The sequence below is a fragment of the Pholis gunnellus genome (genome assembly GCF_910591455.1).
Source record: "Pholis gunnellus genome assembly, chromosome: 9".
In the NCBI taxonomy this organism is placed as follows: Eukaryota; Metazoa; Chordata; class Actinopteri; order Perciformes; family Pholidae; genus Pholis; species Pholis gunnellus.
Window position 1 is genome coordinate 25,234,353 of NC_136535.1, and position 22,891 is coordinate 25,257,243.

Below are 22,891 nucleotides of genomic sequence, written 5' to 3' on the forward strand. Positions count from 1 at the left end.
CTCAACCTGTCACTGCAGTTTATTTAGCAATCAATTACATCTCCAGTTAAATTGTGACCAATTGATACAGCACAAGAAAATGTTAAAAAATAACAGTTAAAACTACAACAAGTGCCTCAAATTATTTATGTTTCAAAACAATCAATTCATGCTCCAGTTGTCAGAGACTCTGTTTACTATTATTCAAACAAACAGGCCAATGAAAAGGTTTCCACACAATAGAATAAAATGTGCTTGTTCCACTGCCCCCCCCCCCACCCTCACATCATTGTCACCATCACTACGGTAACACATCCCCAGTGGGGAAATCTAGATATTTAAGGACAGCTGTTCTCTGTTACGTCAGGATGTCCTCAAACTAGCATCACATCAACCAAAAACACACAGTGAATAACCATGTGGAGAGAGAGAGAGAGAGAGAAGGATGGATGAGTGGGTGGGAGGATGGATGGATGGATGGATGGATGGTTGGATGGATGGATAGATGGATAGATAGATGATAGATAGGTGGATGGATGGGTGGATGGATGGATGGATGGGTGGATGGGTGGATGGATGGTTGGGTGGGTGGATGGATGGATAGATGGATAGATAGATGGATGGATGGGTGGATGGATGGGTGGATGGATGGTTGGGTGGGTGGATGGTTGGATGATAGATAGGTGGATAGATGGGTGGATGGATGGGTGGATGGATGGATGGATGGTTGGATGGATGGTTGGATGGATGGATGGGTGGATGAGTGGGTGGATGGATGGATGGATGGATGGATGGGTGGATGGATGGATGGGTGGATGGATGGATGGATGATAGATAGGTGGATAGATGGGTGGATGGATGGGTGGATGGATGGATGGATGGATGGATGGATGGATGGTTGGATGGATGGATGGGTGGATGAGTGGGTGGATGGATGGATGGATGGATGGGTGGATGGATGGATGGGTGGGTGGATGGATGGATGGATGGATGGGTGGATGGGTGGATGGATGGATGGATGGGTGGATGGGTGGATGGATGGATGGATGGGTGGATGGGTGGATGGATGGATAGATGATAGATGATAGATGGATGGATGGGTGGATGGGTGGGTGGATGGATGGATGGGTGGATGGATGGATGGATAGATGATAGATGGATGGATGGATGGGTGGATGTGTGTATATATATATATATATACCTGTTTTCAACATATGCTTCATATTTTTTCACTTGCAAAATGCAAATGAACAGAAGGAGAGAACGCCTCGAGGCGGATGCGGCTACCTCTTCCTGTCTGGGTAAGTAGTCTGAAACCACTTCCCACAGACGGCCCTGGAGGTTTGAGCTCCAACCAAACTCTACGCAGCAGCCCATGAGCCAGAGTGTGATAATTAGTTAACACAGTGGCTGCTGCTACAGCAATGCCCTCGTCTCTCCGTGACCACCGATCCAATCGCGAAGGGTCGTATTCTCCTCTCGTACTCTTGTGTGTTTGTCTGCACTCAACAAGGAAACAGGTGATGTTTGAGAAAGAATATGTCTCCCCCAACGTCACTCCGCCATGCTCAGTTTAAAGCAATAAACAAGAATAGTAGTGTGCAAATAAAAAGCAGATGAGACGCTGAGAGAGCTCGTGATGTATTCTGGCTTCAGACCAGAATCCCACGCTACAGAGAGAGACAGAGAGAGAGAGAGAGAGAGAGAAAGAGAGAGAGAGAGAGAGAGAGAGAGAAACCCCGCCCACTCTGAACCAAGATCACCCAACTGGACAACTACCAGCAGTGACTTTGCAAATCAACTGTACTTTATAGTATATTATAGTACTCAGTCCAAAAACATTGTTTCATAAACTACTTAAGGAATAGAGGGTTTTTAGCCCACATCAAAGTTAGATGAAAATTGTGAATCTTGGTCCCTGGAAAGGACTTTGGACATTGGATTACTTAAAAAGTACATAGTTGAAGTGCTTTATAATATTTGTGCTAGTACTCAAAGAAGTATTTAGTCCAAAAATAGTAGACCCTTGTACCTCTGTGGGAAATCAGTATTCACCCTGTTCTCCTTCTTTATTAGCGTGAACCTTTGTCCGGTTCTGCGTACCTGTAATCATCACACTCATGGACCAATATCTTGTGAGTCCTGATCTGCTCCTCCACTGATCTGTAGTCTGGATTTCAAATCGCATCTCTAAAGAAAAAGGCCACTGCGTTTTACCTCCATCGCTCTCTGTCTCTCTCTCTCTCTCTCTCTCTCTCTCTCTCTCTCTCTCTATATATATATATATATATATATATATATATATATATATATATATATATATTTCCACAACGCCACACCTCTCTGTCTCTAAAAGATGTGAAGCCGCCCACTTGTTTCCTGAAACAGACTCACAAGGTGAATCCAGGTGAAATGGACGACGTGTCTCAGGCTGCATCCAGCTCAGACATGTGATGTATATAAATGAAGGTAGGTGGGGGGGGGGGGGGGGACAGATTACACAGAGGTTGTTTTAAATATTTAATTAGAAGAATATCTGTGTTTCTGTCTCCTACAGAGCCTCCTCTTTTCTCTCCTCTTCTGTTGTGCGACGGAGAAGGTGAGAAAACACCTCCTTCCTCTCCTTCTTGTGCAACAAGCTTTTTTCTCAGGTGTGAGCGGGTTATGTTTCCTACAATAGACGAGCAGGAGGAACGTCTTCCTGTTAAGATGCAGGACTCTCCGTCTGAGATGGTTTTTGTGGACACATTTCAGTAGTTTGATCTAATCATGGGAGCTGCATTTATGAAGAGTCACATTCCAAGCAATCACTCCCGCATCTGATTACACTGATTAAGGCCAACTTCAATCAGAGAGGAGGAGCTTAAAGGGCTGTGTTTTGGCAATTTTTTTTTAGCTGGAGACCCAGGACGTGTTGCTGGACCCGTTGGAGGGAAGGGAGGCACGGGAGAACCAGAACCAGGACTGAGAAGAGCAGACTGTCAGACCTGCTGCAGTAACATGAGAGGTTTTCTAAAGGGAGTCTGGCGCTCAGAGACACTACCACTTTAGTCCACAGGGGGCGACAGAACCAACACAAAGAGTAGCTTTAAGTAAACTTTTCAAAGGTTATGTTGTCAGGGACTCATATCCCATATGTCTTATATTCAACTCCACGCTATGTTACATATTGAGTTAGCCCATGTTGTCAAACAACGTAGTTATCTTATAAACTAACTACCATCTTTTCTGAAACCTAACCAAGCAGTTTTGTTGCCTAAACCTAACTGATACGTTTGGAGGGAAATGTTTTATTCTCCTGATTTTAAGAGTGGTTAACGTTGTATATTGAAAGGAAACCAAAAGCAACACAACTACTTGGTTAGGTTTCGTAAAAACATCGTGGCTTTACTTAAAATAAAAACTACGGTTATTTATTTTTTATTTTTCTGCCAGCTGCAATTGATAACTACATATTTTATGAAGAGCCCACCAGAAACAAGAAACTGAGCCACGTCTTCTTTATGTCTGAAATCCACGAAAAACGTACATTAAACCAAACTTCCATCTCAAAGAAAGGAATTGCTGACACCGTCGCATACAACATCTTCTAAACTGAATAAAACGAGGAACAGAAACATTTCAGTTCATTATCCATAAAAGGAATACCCCGGGAACAATGAGGAGCTACTCTGTACAAAGTGTCTTTATCCGTGTCGGGCAGCAGTGGAGCTCTGGGTGGGTAACAGCCACCGTTATTCACACAGCTACAGGAGGTCACTGGTCCCATTGGGAATAAACATGAGTCACAAAACAAGTGACGGGTGTTGTGCTGTGGAGGAGGACGGAGACGACTCGTTCGGATTCATATTCAGCCGTGCCGATGCATTTAAAGCAGATGACCCGCGTCAGCGGACACACACACACACAGCAAAGGTTACATTTCAATATTTCTGCTTCAACACAATACTTTATACACGACTTGGTGCTGCATAATGCAAAAGGAATTATCATTTTCAACATCGGTTTTGAACCGGCTAGTGGACCTTTTTGAGACGCGTTGAAGCGACGTGGGATTAAACACGTGTTCAACGTCTTCAAAGTTATCAAAAAGCATAATCACAGCATCGACCCGCCGTCATAATCTCACATATATTTTTGGAAATGGGAGCTTCATTGTTTCCCCTGTTCTCCTCAGTGAGTTACTGTAAAGCCTTGGACGAAAGAGAGAGAGAGAAGGATTCAGAGGACGAGTCAAGGGAAACAAAAAGAGATTTGGATTAAAATGAGAAAAGAAAGAAAGAATCAAAGTGCTTTTGAAGCGCTCAGATTAATTTCAAAACTCTGCAGTTTGTAAGTTATGGCCAGCATTAATATTTGAACGCTCACAGCTCATTTTGAACAGGGCGAGCATGTGGGACTCAAAACAGACCTACAATGAATTCAAGTGAATGAAAGGGACTTAAAAAAAAGAGTCAAAACAAATGGAGAAGTCCCTCTTTCATGCACAATAATACCAAAAAAAGCAGCAGGGCGACATATTAAACGCCACAGGACACAAATCAACTGGGACATTATAGACACACCGAGGGATTTACGGTGATAACTGCCGCAATAAAGTCATAAAACACAGAGGTTCGGACCTCCATGGTGGGTATGACTACGCCCCATTTGCCGGCCTAAAGCCAGAAATTAATTATATACGACAGGCTAGATTAATACCGGCTAATAGGAAATGTTTAATGGTTTATTGGAGCACCGCAAGTGGTTCTCACCGTCCATTTAGAGATCAGAAAAGGCCCACATGGTGATAAAACAAATCAAATTTGCCCAGTTGAAAAGTCGGAGGTAATGTGTTGTTTAAAGGTCCTGGAGTCAGGGAGTCCTCCTCGGTTCTGAGCTTAAAAGCAGCAACTCGACCTCCGTGCTAAAGAGGCTGACGTAGCTAACTCTTTGCAGCCATTCCAACACGGCCGGAGGGTCGTTCTTCACAATTATTATAAGTGACCAAATTTGGACTGAGGAGGAGTGACGTAGAGACGCCATATACGTCTCTGGTAGAGACCTGTCAATCACTGTGTAGCCCCGCCCCTAAAGCGTCCCCTGCTTTATGGTCTGTGTGACTCTAAATGGACCATCATTTACTAAATGAACATCATGCTGTATTGAAGAAGACTTGAAACTAGAGATTGAGACCATAAACTCATGTTTACAATGTTTACTGAGGTAATAAATCAAGAGAGAAGTAGAGTCATTTTCTCATAGACTTCTATACAACCAGAGGAGTCGCCCCCTGGTGGACATTAGAGAGAATGCAGCTTTAACACGTGAAGCACTGACTTTACTTTTTAGAACCGCCTGATTCATACCGATCAGCGATGTCTGTCCAATATCGGCTGATTGAAATACGAACCCAATACCGATATTTGATCAGATCACTCCCATCTCTAGTTAAAACCTTATTAAATGGACAAAATATGTACCATACAGTAGCTTCTACTTTCCACAGTCAAGATGTTTTAGCTGCTCTGCATCAGTCGGTCTTTTGTAAAGCTTTCACCGCCTCACCCCGCTTTCATCAACATAAAATACTAAACGTCCTCCATCTTCTCCAGGAGCTGATCAGCAAAAGCAGCAGGGCACTGGCCAATCAATGACTTCCTACAGGCAGGACAATTGGTGAGAAACTAGCAATGGAACATTTCCAATAATTGCTTTTTTTCTGTCTGACAGGGAGGTTCTGTCAAATCAAGCAGGTTCTTAATAAATTGCTGAAAAGTGGTTAAAAGATATCACAATATCAAATGTTTAAGCCATCAGATGCTTCAGGTTAAAACCCCATATTCACTTTAACAAGCCACTTAATTATTCACGCCCTTCACTGACGCACAAATGCAAATATATAGAAGCACTAATATCCTCCCCGACGAAGCAGATGAGGCTCAGACATCCAGTCTGCACTCAGCGTCTCTCTCTCTCTCTGCTGGATGTCAGAGCTCAGGTGGGACGCAGCCAATAAATCTGTCCGTGCAGCCGTCACAGCCGGCCAATCAGCAAGCGGCACACAAGACGTTGGTAGGCAGACGGCTCGAGAAGGTAAAACGCATTATTGGAGATCATATTGGTGCGTTATGGGGTTTCCATGGCAAACAATCCAACCTCGGCAAGACCTCATTATTTCCCTTCCAGCCTCGTGAAAACTAGCCGTTGGGATAAAAAAAAAACACAAAGATGGAGGCAGACAGACAGATTCAGGTCCAGACAGACAGGCAGTTGTTTACCTGTTGGTTGGTTGTCAATCAACATCTCGCCTGCCGATGCTTTTTGGCTTGCTGCTCCTAAGAGCCAGTGGATGCTGTGCTGGACTCTCTCCAGCCATTTTGTATAAATCAAACAGTATGATGGGAAATACTGGGGGGGGGTGGGGGGGGGGACATGGTCATAGGAGACGTCTGAACTACCCTGTTATTGGTGTTTCACTTCACTTTGTACCATTCACAAAGCATGGGGTGGCAAACTGTGACCGACACACACCGATATAATCATAGAAATAAAAAATAGGACGAGAACTTATTTTCCCATTCAACATAGCAGGTCAGAGTGGCAGCCATTTTTATGTGTCGTGTTGCCATTGTGACCGTTGTAGTGAGCTAATTTCCGTATAAACTATAAACCGACTTGTGCATTGGAGTAGTAACGTTACGAAGTGTAGAGTAAATGAGTTAAATTCTGTCTCTCTGGTGAAGGACAGGCTAGTGACTTAGCTAACCAGTGGACAGCTGGCTAGTTAGCTAGCTTGCTAGTTCCACCATTGTTACAGCTTCATTCGCTCTCTTTCCGACAAGCTTCCACAAGACTTTACGGCCCAACTGACGTGTGTTTACACCATAACAACTAACAACAATTGCAATTTTCTTATACACTAGTCAAAAGACCACGAAAACATGTCCGTTCTACTTCTACTCAATTTCTATGGATATAATGGTTCTGACCTGTAACTTTAAAGCTGCACTAACACGTTTGGCTAACCTGGAGGTTTGTTTACATTCAAAATGCGATCTTTCGCCCAGGTTTGTGCCCCGTGTGAAACGAAAAAAGTCAACGTTGATTTATTTTGTCACGTACACTTCTGTGTTGTTTTTTTTAACCCAAACAACGATCTTTCCCGAAACCTAACTAAATAGCTTTGTTGCCTAAAACTAACTGAGTTGTTTCCTGCAATGATGGAAGTTTATCTTGAAAAATTGTATTTATGCAACGATGGGAAATTGACACGTGTTATTGGACTTTTGAAGGAAAGGGCACAAAAAATAAGGAGTCATTTTTCGTATATATATCATACGATCTGTTGTATTGTATATATTCATAAATATCCCCTGCTTTATGGTCTATTTGACTCTAAATGGACCATCATGTACTAAATGAACATCATGCTGTATTGAAGAAGACTTGAAACTACAGATTGAGACCATAAACTCATGTTTACAATGTTTACTGAGGTAATAAATCAAGAGAGAAGTAGAGTCATTTTCTCACAGACTTCTATACAACCAGAGGAGTCGTATTATATATACACGTTGTGATATTTGAGTTTTCCTCGTCTCCATCTCCTTCTCCGCCTCTTGTATTCAATCAAACACAGCTGACGAGCAAATAAAAAGCTTGATTCCTTCCTGAGGAGAAACGTCTCGTCCTCATGCTGCTCAATGTAACCCTGCCCACGAGAATCTCCGCTGTCACATTGTTTACCTCACAGTCTTCTCCGCAGGGGTCTCAGACCTTGGTGGTAAACAGAGAGAGGAGACCAGGTCTGCTGGCTGCTCCAGACACTCAGCTGTGCAGCTGCCTCATTTCAAACCACCGAGTGGAACTTGTTGATCGCAATGAAAGGAGCCGTTGTTAAGCAGCCAGACAACGAACAGTGAGCCTTGTTAATCCTGCTTTGTTTTTCACCATTCACAACTACTCTTGTGGAATAGACAGTAAAAAACTGCCGGCCAGTTGATTTACATGTGTATTTATGCTCCTTCTTCAAAAGCAATGAGTTTCACGACTAAAGAGGCGTTTTTCCAGATTTTGATCACAATTTTGATCACTACGATCCCTAGAAAAGAGACGTAAGACCTGAATCTGGGTTTAATAAAAGATCGGGAAATACTTAGTTAAGTTTTGGCAACAAAACTATTTAGTTAGGTTTAGGAAAAGATCGTGGTTTGGGTTAAAATAACTACATAAGTGCCGTTAACGAAGTACGCAAGTTAAGTGAGAAATCCATCAATGTTGAATTCTCGTTTCACGCGGTCTCTGGAGTCAATTCATAAGAGTTTGCGCGGCTTCCTCTGACCTCATCAAAGGATCTATCGGATTGCGTGTGTTTAAAAAACATAACGACATAGCAAAGCCACAAGTTAGTGGATGATGTCTGGATCAGGCGGCATCGCGGCCGATGCTTCATGTCTTAAAGCTGCATTCTCTCTAATGTCCACCAGGGGGCGACTCCTCTGGTTGTATAGAAGTCTATGAGAAAATGACTCTACTTCTCTCTTGATTTATTACCTCAGTAAACATTGTAAACATGAGTTTATGGTCTCAATCTCTAGTTTCAAGTCTTCTTCAATACAGCATGATGTTCATTTAGTAAATGATGGTCCATTTAGAGTCAAACAGACCATAAAGCATGATATGCTTTAGGGGCGGGGCTACACATTGATTGACAGGTCTCTACCAGAGACGTATACGGCGTCTCTACGTCACTCCTCCTCAGTCCAGATATGGTCACTTCCTGTTCACTGGCTGCAAAAAAACAACACGGTGACGGCCGTAATCCAAGATGGCGACAACGAAATCACCGAACCTGAGGCTTCAAAACATCAGTCCACAAACCAATGTGTGACGTCTCGATGACTACGTCCAGTTCTTGTATACAGTCTATGGTCTGGATACAGTTTTTCCATCTGCTCAGAAACATTTTTCATCCTTTTTGTCGGCTCTGAGAGAGTCTGACGTATTTACTGTGGACATATGGTTGTGTGTGTGTGTGTGTGTGTGTGTGTGTGTGTGTGTGTGTGTGTGTGTGTGTGTGTGTGTGTGTGTGTGTGTGAGGCGTTAATGGAGTGTGTCCCACGCAGAAAAAGATGCTTCAATCTCGTCGGTCGCCCCGAGACTCACGAGTAAACGGGGCGTGTCTCTCCTCCGGCTAATCACTGACTCGAGTTCATGACAGCATGAAGTGCTGACTGCAGCGCTGCGTTGATTAAACCCCCCCCCCCCCCCCCCCCCACACACACACACACACACACACACACCCCACTCCCACAGTGCAGAATTACTTAAGATAATAACCAAACTCATTCCTCATCTCCGGCTGTCGTCTAATACCATTAAAGGTGGGACTCTGCTTCAACAGCAACTTTTTGGAGCTGTTTCACTTCGCTGAGATTTCTTCTCTGTCGACACCCAAACACACTCAGCCGGGATCCAATCTCATCGGCCGTATTGATTCTTTTCTGTGTTTGTCTGCAGACTGTGTTGCAGAGGAGGAGACACCTGGTGTTTAACGCTGAGGAGGAGAGATTCTCATCACAGCAGTGGGGATCCTGTCTCTCTCTCTCACCATCTGCTCCCACCAGGACGCGTTCTAGAGGTTTCAGATGCAGCGTCGCACAGTGACCCGGTTCACAGCGACGTCAAGGGAATCGAACAGCGGCCCCTGCACCCCCCCATCTATCAAAATGTGGGCTATTAATGTTGTTATTCTGTGTTACATTATTATGATCACAAAGCCACTTTAAGGATGTAGGTTTCATTTCCTGCACTGTGGTTGAATTTTATGCACCAATCTATGGTGGAAATGTTTTGATGTATGAAAACAGAAAATATAGAAGGTGAATTAGAAATATTATAAAATAAGTTAAGATAAGATAGAACTTTATTAATTCTCATGGCAGAGTTTGATCAGAGACTACAGCAGTAGTGTGACCGTGGCAGAGTGGGTAGCGGGGCCATCCTGCTATCAGAGGATCGGCGGTTCGATCCCCGGCTCAGGCTCCGCTAGTCGCATGTCAATGTGTCCTTGAGCAAGACACTTAACCGTAGATGTGCCTACGGTCTATAGATAGATAGAATGCTGAATTGTAAGTCGCTTTTGGCGTCTGCTAAATGATTGTTAATGTAACAAAAGAATACAAATATAAACATATGAACAATAAGAAGTGTATAATAAGTAATACTGACATCTGTCCAAAATAGAACAGTAATAAGAGTAATTTAAATATAGTAAATCAACTGAAGTATAGAAGAAGAATACCGGTTAAAGTTATACTGCACATGATATTGAAATGTAATATTGCACGATTGTTGAAAATATATTCATGGCAGTGTTTGGTAAACATTTCTATATTTAGAACAGGTGCTTTAACAAGAGAAACATCTGAGTCAGTTAGCATATTGTGTAACACCGCTTTATGAATTAAATATGATAATATTCTAAGTGAGGTTTCTACTTAATGGAGGTGAAAAGAGGAAGAGCGCTGCCGCTGTATGACGTGAATACAAATGACTCTTTGTGATTGAAAGTCACACAGTAACACAAACAACATAACGCGATTAAAAATAAACAATGTAGGTAATAATGTGAGCATGAAGACGGAGAGAGAGAAATAAAAAGACAAAGAGAAGGAACGGTGTCCACCAGACGGTGAGGAAATAAAAGAGACGTCACTGGATTTATTTTTTGGTGGAACCCAGCGGAGCAGCAGACGATGACACATCGGTGACACACTGAGACGTTAACACACACACAGAGGAACCGTCCTGAACACCAAACACACTCACCAGGCCTGAGGTTTCCTCTTGAGGAGGCCCTGTCTCCTCCACTGAGAGTGGGGGCTGAGATGATACGTCAGCTGACGGCAGACTTTCTCCATCGCCCCGAGAGAGTCGCCCTCCTGTCGGACACAAGAGACACAGAAACTCAGTCAGCTCAATAAAAGGAGGATTAAAAGCACCGGCGGCCATGTTGGAGGGATTAGACCCGAGAACCGCTGCTTGTATTTAAAATGTCAACAGAATCTTTCTGTAAATTTACAAGAAAAAACTGAGATTTGAGTCATAAATTCATGAGAAATTAACTGTGAGAAGTTTTAATTAAAGTCGTGAATTTACGAGAAGAAACTTGGGTATTCCCTGAGATTAAAATCCTGAATTTACACAAAAGAAACCTTTGAGGTTAAAGTTGTAAATTTACAAGAACACAACCTGGATATTCTCTGAATTCTTTGGTGTGTTGTGTTTAAGGTTTTTGCAGCATAAATCTAATTTGCAACACACAAATCATCAGTAAAGACTCTTCTGACGATGAGCAACAAGTGGTGGATACGTCGCTGGTTTAAAAACACAACGAAGTTACTGGTGTGTGTATGTGAACCGTCAGTAGACAGAGGTAGTGTGTGTGTGTGTGTGTGTGTGTGTGTGTGTGTGTGTGTGTGTGTGTGTGTGTGGGGGGGGGGGTCATGTTGGACACGACATCACGACAGAATGAGACGGAGCGGTGAAGTGTTGCAACAGCAACAGACAGGAGGAAGTCATTAAGGGATTTGAAGACCACTGGAGCGAAGAATTAGGAAACACACCTTCTGTGATGTGTTTGATTTGACAAGAAAACACACACACACACACACACACACACACACACACACACACTGAAGCTGGGGAATTGAACGCTACATGCTGTGTTGATCGGTTGTGTCCACAATCACTTCCTATTTGCCACATTACATTCACTTTGTGCCATTAAGTGATTCAAAATTAAATGAAAAATAACGTTCCCAGAATGAGTTTGGGGAAGACTTTATTATCCTCCTCAGCACAGACGACTGACATGCAGATTGTCATTTGTTGGTTGGTGTGAAATAACGATGACATTCGACTACCTCGGCATTGTGCTTCCATTCAATTTGGCAAGCAAATTTTTAGGGTGCTTTTCAAATACTCGCATAAAAAAGTAACTATGAGTCTCTCCGTCAGCTGGTTTTGGAGCGAATAAACTGCGCTACGGCGTCGTTCGGTGAGAAGTCTGCGCTGTAGGCGACGCACGGCTGTAATCTGCCAGAAAAAGAGAGTAGAAGAAGAAGAAGAAGAAGAAGAAGAAGAAGAAGAAGAAGAAGAAGAAGAAGAAGAAGAGGTTGTGAATCAGAAACTAAACAAGTCGCCTCGGCCATTTAACCTTAGAGAGAAAAATCTTCAGGAATATGTTTAGAGTTATATATTTATATATATATTTATATATATATATATATATATATATATATAAAGGTCATTTTTGGGGGGACTCGAACCAACAACCTTTGAATAACTTCCTTATAGTTTAACTAGAAGTCCAACACTGTAATCGCCTTCGGCCGTTCATCGTGAGTGTTCGTGAGCTCGAAGACGCCGATTAGTCAACTCTTGGTTGCGATACGAGCGCCGATTGGCCACAGCGGACACTTCCTGGTTGGTTTGTGGTTACGGACTGAACGGCGATCGGCTTTCACAACCAATAATTAGCTCGACTCACGAGCTACATGCGCCACCACCGTCACTCGCTGGCTGACTACATACAGATGTTAATACAACTGCTAGGCCACTTTAATATATATTAGACTAAATTGTAAATGTTCTGGACCTTTGCATGAGGACATTCTCTCTAAATGGACCTCGTTACATTATAATTGAGGAGCCTTCCTCTGGTTTAGAGGATTAAATGTTTGCAGAATCAGAATTGATCCATAATCCATCCACTCTTTTTCACATAAACCACCTCAAGCGAGCGTAAGAACCTGTTTTTTTTCCCACAATTGAGGAAGTTTTAGTGTATTTTGCCGCTTTTAAAGAGCTTTTCTAATGAGATACTTCAAAATGAACATTAAAATACATGAATGGAAACACGGCAATTACAGTAAAACCCTTCTGAGTTTTCATCATGTGGAGAAAAGTGGACAAGGAAGCAATTTCAGACAAACAGCCACCGAGTTACTGACGCTCGGCTTCATTTCTACCCGGCTGCCTTGATGTCACCACAACCTTTCTCTGTACCGTGTGTGTGTGTGTGTGTGTGTGTGTGTGTGTGTGTGTGTGTGTGTGTGTGTGTGTGCGTGTATTGAAATTAATTTATTCAGGTGGTGAGTCAGGTTTGCGGTTCCCAAGTTTTAAGTGTAGAACAGATGGTGAGGGGAAGAAGTGATATCAACAAAGACACTCAGTTCTCAAACTGTGAAGTACCACATTGTTGTTCACGTGTGTGTGTGTGTGTGTGTGTGTGTGTGTGTGTGTGTGTGTGTGTGTGTGTGTGTGTGTGTGTGTGTGTGTGTGTGTATATCTTTCTGCTTTGTAAAACACTGCAGGGCAATAGCTGAATATTAAAGCACAAAATAAAAACAGTTTTCTAACAGACAGCGTTGGTGAAAGTGAATAACTTGACGCCCAGAAGGAAGCAGAGTAGAAACATTTCTTCCACGGCCGCTAAATTAATTTCTCAATTTGTCAAATTAAATGAAGCGATAATGATTCCCGTAGAGAAACTGTGAAGATGTTCTCGTAAATGTGTCTGTGTGGTCAGACTTTGCAATTAAGAAGTTGAGGACGCACTTTGTTCATTGTGTAGATTCACACTTTTAGATTCATAGTGAAAGAACTGATTTTCATGTTTAATACTCACTTATCTCGTCTCAGTACTCTGCCGCTCTAACAGTATTGTTATTATTCTGCATTTATTATATACGTATATCACAGAAAGTCTCTTCAGTTTTATGGAACATTTCTGTGTTTTTCAGCTAATTGTTTGGAGTTTACGGCCCTCTACTGTTTTATTTCTTATCGGTGTCGTTTCCAGTGACACAAAGCAGCGAAAAAGCTCTAAAAATCCACTAAAGTTAGCAAAAGGCTGGTGAACGCAGTCGAGCATTTAGCAGCGAAAGAGCCAGATATTTCATTTCGGGGCTGGTGGAGACCAAACCAGAGCAGAAAGAGAAAGTACTGGACTTAAATCAATCAGGTGGATAAAAATATATCTGCATGCATGTAGACAGGGACTAGGTTAAGACGTATTGACGCGTTGAAGAACTCGGGTCAATGAAAACAGGATCCTGCAGCCTCTTCATGGCTTCCCTGTGGCCTTCTTCACATTTCACCGCATCCAGCGCTCCCTCTCTCATCATCCCTTTCTTTTTTTACCCTCTTTCGATCCTCCTCCTCCTCTGTTTTTTTCTTTTTCTCTTTCCTTCGCCCTCGGTTGTCCTCCCTCTCTCTTCCTCTCCTCCTCTCTCTCGTTACATTATTGATATAGAACACATCTATGAATCTTTTTCCCGTCTCCAGAGAACTGATGACCTCCCCTCTGTCTTATTTATCTGTCTGCTTCATCTCTATTCCTTCCCCTCAGGCCCAACCTGCAGATGAAGTTATTTTTGCACGGTACAAACGGAGCCCATTACTTTAGTCATATTTGTCTTTGCACGCGCTGCATGCTACGGTAAATTACGGCGGAACTGTTCCTCCGTTCTGCAGATGAATTGTTCGGATAATTCAATTTTATAGCTGTCGTTTCAGCGGTCAGGAGGTGAAGGGGAAGACCTGGCAGCCCGCTGACGGAGTGTGGTGGCTGGATCTCAGATCCCAGGAAGGAGCCGCTTAATGCGCTCTACTGGGGTGAAGGATCCACAGAGGACACTGATGTCTGCTGTGTCGGGGTGGGAGTCACCTTTTACAACTGGGATTACAACTGGGATTAAAAAATAATAAAATATAAGATTCTGTACATAAAAACAAAAGGTTAGGGATTACAGCTGCAGACTATTGCTAAGCTACGCCGTGCTGTCTTTGAGCTGCAGGCTAACGTTAAGCTACATCATGTCGTCTTTGAGCTACAGGCTAAAGTTAACCAACCCTGCGGCATGGTTTAGAAATCCTCCTTTGGCTTATTATTCAGCTGGCACGGATCTCCGCATCGATACGTATTTCCTTTTTAACATATGACCCCAAGAGGTTTCCATACTGTCGCCAGACCAGCAATTCAGAACGGGATGAGTCTGCAAAAGCTCTTGTCCGACGTCTTAAGACGTCATCCACCCCTGCGACCTCAACATCGTCAGGCGATGACCAAAGCATTAAAACCACATGACCTTCACAGTGACACAAATCTGAAACCACGAATCAGAGCCGGTTGGCTCATATCTGACATGTAATGAATGTTCAGTAACAGCGGGATCAAACGCATACAGACTTAAACACTGTACTGCAATTATAAGAAGGAGATAAGTGGGAAGACCGAAGAAATGGGAAGAATAAAGGAGTCAAACGGAGAAGAGAAACAAAACACAGCAGCTGCAGTGATGAAGCTCTCTGTACAGATTCACAAGCCACCCTTGCTTAGCTGGAGTCACACTGCAATGAATGGACCTTTCACCCACTCTAAAGAGGCTGCTGTGTGTCCGTGTGCAGCCGAGGAGAAGCTACGTATGAGCATGTCTGCATTTTTCTACGAGCAGATCGAGGATTAGTGTACATGTTAGCGCTGAGTCGGCTTTTTCCCTTTCCTCTGGCCCCGATAGGCCACATTCCACCTGTCATGATAACATTAATTTCCCCTTCAGCCTCACATCAGGCGATATCACTGACCCACCCAAAACTGTGTCTTACAGCTGCATTCTCTCTAGTGTCCACCAGGGGGCGACTCCTCTGGTTGTATAGAAGTCTATGAGAAAATGACTCTACTTCTCTCTTGATTTATTACCTCAGTAAACATTGTAAACATGAGTTTATGGTCTCAATCTCTAGTTTCAAGTCTTCTTCAATACAGCATGACGTTCATTTAGTAAATGATGGTCCATTTAGAGTCAAACAGACCATAAAGCAGGGGATGCTTTAGGGGCGGGGCTACACAGTGATTGACAGGTCTCTACCAGAGACGTATTCGGCGGCTCTACGTCACTCCTCCTCAGTCCAGATATGGTCACTTCCTGTTCACTGGTTGCAAAAAACAACAAAGTTTCATGACTGCATCGTGTACAGGTGTGATGCTATCGCGGTGACAAAATCTGTCCAAATAACTTCCGATAACTCAGCACGTTGTTTTACAGCATTATCCATTCACTTTATTTATGATGAGTGTATAATACTATAACCTAAATCAAATCAATGCATACTTTGGATAAAACAATTGTGTTTGGCTGTTGAAATATTGAATATTTTGCATTTATTTGTGGCATATAATTACTTATTCTGATTTGTTGGTGATGTATTTTTGTTAATTGTTTCAGGTTCTCCTTAAATGATCCTTAAATGAAGCGTAGAGGATTAACACTGATGTAATTAATGATTATATTTATATTAATTCACCGACAAAACTACCTCCAATCTTTTAATCCTGTCTGTTGACTGAACAGGTTTTCAGTCCCGTTGTTTATTTGTGGAAAGGAGTGAAGCAAACAGTGCAGATAATAACCAGAGCTCGGTGAATGTGGTGTTGAGGGGAAAACAACAATCTGAAAACAGGTTCCCTCCTCAGTTATCAGCTGCGTGAAGGCAGAGCAGGTAATGTGTGTTGTGTCTCTGAGGACAGTCGAGATGGAAATTTCCTCTGAGGAGGAAGATTGTCAACATCTGTTTCTGTCTGGCTTTGTAGTCTTTGGAGCTGCAGTGATGAATGAGACGTAAGGATGCAGATAATCGAAACAGGAAACTTCAATCCACCATTTTTAGTCAGTAATTTCTACACATGATCACTTTATTCAACGTATCCTCATGCAGTGGTTTATGTGATACCTTACAAAAAGGTTTCCTACTAATTCAGCAAAACGTGTTAATTTACGCTCGTTACATGAATACAGCCTTTTCAAAATAAACTTCCGACCTCACAGGAAACAACTTTTGAATAGATTGTGAAATACTTAGTTAGGTTTAGGAAAAGATCGTGAAATACTTAGGTTTAGGAAAAGATCGTGAAATCCCTCGTTTTAGGAAAAGATCGTGAAATACTTAGTTTTAGGAAAAGACCGTGAAATACTTAAGTTAGGTTTAGGAAAAGATCGTGAAATACTTAGTTAGGTTTAGGAAAAGATCGTGAAATACTTAGGTTTAGGAAAAGATTGTGAAATACTTCAGTTTGAAATTCTTGCAGTATTTAGCATTTTCCATGTTGTTCATTCTTTACGGTCCCGGTGTGTAAAGGCCTTAAAAAGTAGTAATATTGTTACTGAATGAAAAGAATTACAGTGACAGCAAAAAATGTACTTGACGGTTTTGGAAAAAGAGACATTCATGGCCCATCAAAAGAGAAGCAGTGAGGCCTCAAATATCTGTGATGGCAAGTTCAGGAGAAGTAAAACAGAACAGCAATCAAACATGTCAGACAGGACGGAAAGAGCAGAACGAGGAGGAAATAACACCTCCCTCCTCTCGTCGCCTCCTTTACTTCCTCTCTCTTGTTGCTTTCCTCTCCGCTCATAACAACACCCCCTCTGGTGTTTCTATCGTCCCTGCTCTACTTTTTCTCATCATGAATTGTACACAAAAGCCTTTTCCTCGATTTCCTCTGCAGCTTCAGCATGTGTGAAGAGTCTCCCGCAGAATGTGTCCTGTACACTGATAACGAGCATTTTTCAGCTCCAACGATGCATTCAGGGACTCATAATACAAATCTGATTCCTTTTACAGTGAATACAACATTTATAGAAAATTATTTTGTATTCTTTAGGCAACAAAAGCCAGAGAAATGTTAATCTAGTTTTCCTAAATGTGAAAACCTTTAGTCTTATTTGATCATTCCGAAGCTGTACTCACTTTCTGGGTTTAGCTTGAGATGAGAAGCTTTAATATTAACACATTTATATTCCTTTAGCAGATATCTAAAGGAAGATTTAGAAGGTTGATCTGTGACATTAATCCTTAATTTATTCATACCAATAGCAACATGAAGGACCAGTGACTGAAAGTAACGTTAGCGTCACATTAACATTAGCTTACCTTTATATAAACAATAACGTGTTGGTCTACCTGATTTGTTGCCGCTTCTTGTCTAATTTTTTCAATCTTACTGCAGATAAATTTAGCCCATAAAACTTTTACTACCTTCTAAAAAACAGAAACGTTAGCTAATGTTACCCGCTACGTCAGCTAACATTAGTTACGTTAGCTAACTTTACTGGTTACGTTAGTGGAGGTTACTGGTTATGTTAGCTAACATTAGTTACATTAGTTAAGATTACTGGTTACGTTAGATCAAATTAGTTACGTCAGCTGACATAAGTAATGTTAGCTAACATTAATCACGTTAGCCAATATTAGTTATGTTAGTTAACATTAGTTACGTTAGCTAACATTTCTGATTACAAGTTAAGATTACTCGTTATGTTAGCTAACATTAGTAACATTAGCTAACATTACAGGATCGTGTAGTTAAGATTACTGGTAAAGTAAGCCAACATTATTTACGTTAGCTAACATTATTTATGTTATCTAACATTAGTAATTTTAGCTAATATTACCAATTAGGTTAAGTAACATTACTGGTTACGTTAGTTAAGATTACTGGTTACATTAGCTAACATTAGTAACGTTAGCTAACATTAGTTACTTTAGCTAACATTAGTAACGTTAGCTAACATTCTGGATCGGGTAGTTAAGATTACTGGTTATGTAAGCCAACATTAGTTATGTTAGCTAATATTACCGATTAGGTTAAGTAAGATTACTGGTTACGTTAGTTAAAATTACTGGTTATGTTAGCTAATTGACCTTAGCTAACGTGCCTGGCAAAGATAACGTTATTGAATAAAAAATATAAATGTTTTGGCGGCGGAGGAATTATGTTGTTGGTTTTGCATTAAAACACTAATTGGTTTATATGTCCATTTGTCTGAATTTCACATTACCAATTAGTTTTAGTCGTTGACGAAAATTAATATATTCCTTACATACATACATGCCTTCTTTCTGTAACTAAACAACAGGTAAGAATATTAACAAATGGTAAATAAAATATGTTTTTATCATAGTTGTCATTGACTGAATTAACACTTGTAAGTATATATATATATATATATATTCTTTTTTTCGTACAGGACTTGGTTTTGTGTCTGTGCGTAATTACTGTATATTCCAACAATGACACATATATCTCCAGCCTCCTGTTTTCACAGGAAACACATTAAATTAAGGAGGCGAAAATGGTGTTTCACGAAGTCAGAGGAGAAATATAATAGCCACACATTACTCAAACATAAATTAGAACAATTAGCTTTTCACATTGGCGTCATTCAAAGCTGGAGGAAAGATGTCCTCCAGCTGTTTCTCGCATGGCTCTTAACATAAATAACAAATGCAGGCAGCATAGGGGTCAGTAGTGTTTCAGCACAAAGCACCACGCTACGATCAGGCTCTCTTAATTCCTATCTTCATCTCCATCACTCCTCCATCCTTCCTGCATTATTCATCCAGCATGGCTGCTGTCACGCTTTCTCTTCCCCTCGGTGACATACTGGACAACGTGAATGAACAAACACAAAGGAGGCGTCCTCAAGGACACACACACACTCACACACACACACACTCACAGCCACACAACCACTTAGAGCACTTCCGTAACCCAATAGTGTCACACAAAATGATCATCTGATAGCAGCAAAGAAATGAATCATGGCTGTCTGTGTGTGTGTGTGAGCATGCACACACGTTTACTGTAATCGCCACTATTTGCACAGTGTGTTTCAAGTTAGATGACTTGTGTGTGTTTGTGTGTGTGTGTGTCTTACCGTCTTCGGGCAGTGGACGTATCGCGCCAGGCTGATAATCAGGTCATGCGTGATGGGGTCAACCAGGTTTCTGAAGCTGGCGTAGCGGTACAACACGTCATCCAGAGATGTTGACTCCATGCCCAGGTCCTACACACACACACACACACACACACACACATCAAGATCATCATATTCACACTTACGCAATTGTGCAACAGTACTTACATAGGCAACACTCTTACATGCAAGGAAAGGCAATTTATTTATACACTACATTAAACACAGTTGACAAGTCAAAATATTAACATAAGACATAATATATATAATATAATGCAGTAAGTAAATCAACTTTTCTCATTTAATGTTATCCGCCATTCAAAGATAACCCTTCCAGCGGTGTCTGACGTTCCCTGAACGCCCCCCCGGGTCTGCGGTACCGCCCTCGTTACGAAACGCGACCCTAAAGCATTGAATTAAATTGCCTGTTGCATTGCTTTCAAGCCTGTCTGTCTGCTTGCTGCTGAAGGGAAAATGAAAACGTGTCACATCTCGAGCGCCATGGAAGCGTACGAATCATTAACCTGTTGGAGGAGCTTCATGCATGAACAGCTGCCATGTTACATCTTAAAAAACATGAATGACGACTCTGCTGGATAGACATTTTGAGGACCGTAACGAAGCTGCTGAACGTCAAAGCAAAGCGATGGCTGCACATATTCAGCCTCACACCATTTGTTTGACATTAATAATTTAGATTATTATCGTGCTCCATTATAAGCATTTAAGAAATGGACTTTGTTTGGAAACAAGATTAAAAGTTATAACCATTAGCAGCTCCTAAAAGCTGTTCCTTTATCCCACAATTAACTAAAAAGGCCGGACACAGTGAATGACACCATGACATCGTGGCCTTACTCGTCGTAGGAGTGAAGGAAAGGTCACGAGCTCCCTCGGTAGTATGAATGTGCTCATTTCATGGCAGCTGCCCAATTAGATAAAGAGAAATCCTGACATTTGGAGCTCACACAGAGTGCAAAATGGAAATGAGGGGTTTGAATGTGGTCGGGAAAAGTCCGGGTTATCTGCTCATTACATATTGACATTTATAGAAACACGAGTGGAAGCTATATAGCTGGATTGTGGAAGTACAGAAAAAGTTTGGGTCACCAAAATAATTGGCATTCACCTCACTGAGGACCATGTGGTGTTAAAAACATCCGGCCTCAGTTCTGAAAAATTATGTAAATGCTTCATGTGTTAAAGCTGCATTCTCTCTAATGTCCACCAGGGGGCGACTCCTCTGGTTGTATAGAAGTCTATGAGAAAATGACTCTACTTCTCTCTTGATTTATTACCTCAGTAAACATTGTAAACATGAGTTTATGGTCTCAATCTCTAGTTTCAAGTCTTCTTCAATACAGCATGATGTTCATTTAGTAAATGATGGTCCATTTAGAGTCAAACAGACCATAAAGCATTGGATGCTTTAGGATGGGGCTACACAGTGATTGACAGGTCTCTACCAGAGACGTGTACGGCGTCTCTACGTCACTTCCTGTTCACTGGTTGCAGAAAACCAAGATGGAGACAGCCAAAATGCCAGACTCGGATTCTGGAGATCCATTTAAAAAAATGTCAACCTTTCGAGAGAACAACCACACCATATGCGACAGATTAACTCGTGGATATTGTAAATGTATTACTGGTACATGGAGAAAAGAAGTACAAAACCTGTAATAATACGGCTGCAACGCCGTCAATCTACATAAAATACAATACTAGCATTCACACAAAAGACACAATATACTATTTGTTTGTAACTGGTTTCAAGATTTCTTTTGTTTGTTTCCAAACGTCCAGAATGAACCTCAATTATAATATTTGTATTTTCTATATTCTGACTATGCTGTGTTGATTTAGTTCCTTTCATCACGAGGACAACAGCCATTGAGTACCGCTCTTCCTCAAACACTCTGTAATGGGTTCTATCCTCACCGCTGTTGTGATTTGTGTGAATGCAGTGCAGGATCATTGTGTCTGCACATATATTACTGGTGTTTGTTCAGGGTTTGTTTTTTTGCAGACGGTTAAGTGGCAACAATGCCAACCATGGAGAGAGAGAAAGAGAAAGAGAAAGAGAGAGGGGAGAGAGAGAGACAGAAAGAGGGGGGAGAGAGAGAGACAGAAAGAGAGAAAGACAGAGAGAAAGATAGAGAAAGAGAGAGAGGGGGGGGGAAGATTCTTGCTCTCCCACAAAAAGGTATGACTCACTGAGGTTTCCATGCTGACTATTGTTTTGCGTAGGAGGCGCTTTGACTGAATGACACACACACACACTATCACACGCACACACACACACACACACACACACCATCACACATACACACACACACATTAATCCGTATTTTCAGAAGGGAGCGACATTAATAGCAACACGGATTAGAGAAACCTACAATTAGAGCATCAACAGGTGTACGTTCTATCCCATTGTTTCCAGTTGACATCACACCATCACACAAGATGCATTGTGGGTATTTTAATTGTCTTTCCGACGATGAAAGACTACCGACTAGTTATTTCTATCGGCTGCAGTATTTCGCTGTGAGCTCATGTAAACGCTTCCGATGGATTTTTGGTTTTAAAGGTGATGGATTCAGATTTAAATTCAGGTTAAATTGATATTTTGTAATCTTGGGTGGACAACACCCGCTAACCTCGTAGCTCATCTCTGATCTACTCTACATTTGTTTAATCGGCTAAATTGATTCTCTTTTTGACCTCTTTCAATGTTAAATATGAGCTTGTTATTTAATAACGTGGGTGAAGAATTAAAGGAAGATAGATTCCGCTCTTAGACCTGTGCGTCAAAGTTACTACAAGGAACTAAAGTGGTTTCTGAGCACCAGACTCCCTTTAGGCTACACAAAGGTTTATCTTACGCTGCCTTCCATTTATCTCCAAAATTGGGACTACGGCAAATATGTGTCGTAATAAACTGCGGGTACAAATCACATATGAGGATGCTTTTGGGGGGAAAGCGAATAACCGTTTTCCCAAAATGTCAAACTATTCCCTTTAAAGGGTTGGCGACAATCTGCATTTTGAATTTGTAGAAATAAACCACATTACATTACATTACATTTTGTTAATGGAAACATACAAAT

General features: G+C 41.6%; 1 protein-coding gene across 1 annotated transcript in view; it reads right to left on the reverse strand.

Annotated features, from left to right (window-relative positions):
- Positions 1-22,891, reverse strand: part of lrrc75a (leucine rich repeat containing 75A) — a gene marked incomplete at both ends in the record, with an annotated part of 32,322 nt that overhangs the window by 2,372 nt on the left and 7,059 nt on the right. Inside the window, 2 exons of the mRNA XM_079166821.1 lie at positions 10,792-10,904; positions 19,746-19,874. Coding sequence (XP_079022947.1) covers positions 10,792-10,904; positions 19,746-19,874 — 242 coding nt within the window. The remainder of the gene's footprint in view (positions 1-10,791; positions 10,905-19,745; positions 19,875-22,891) is intronic.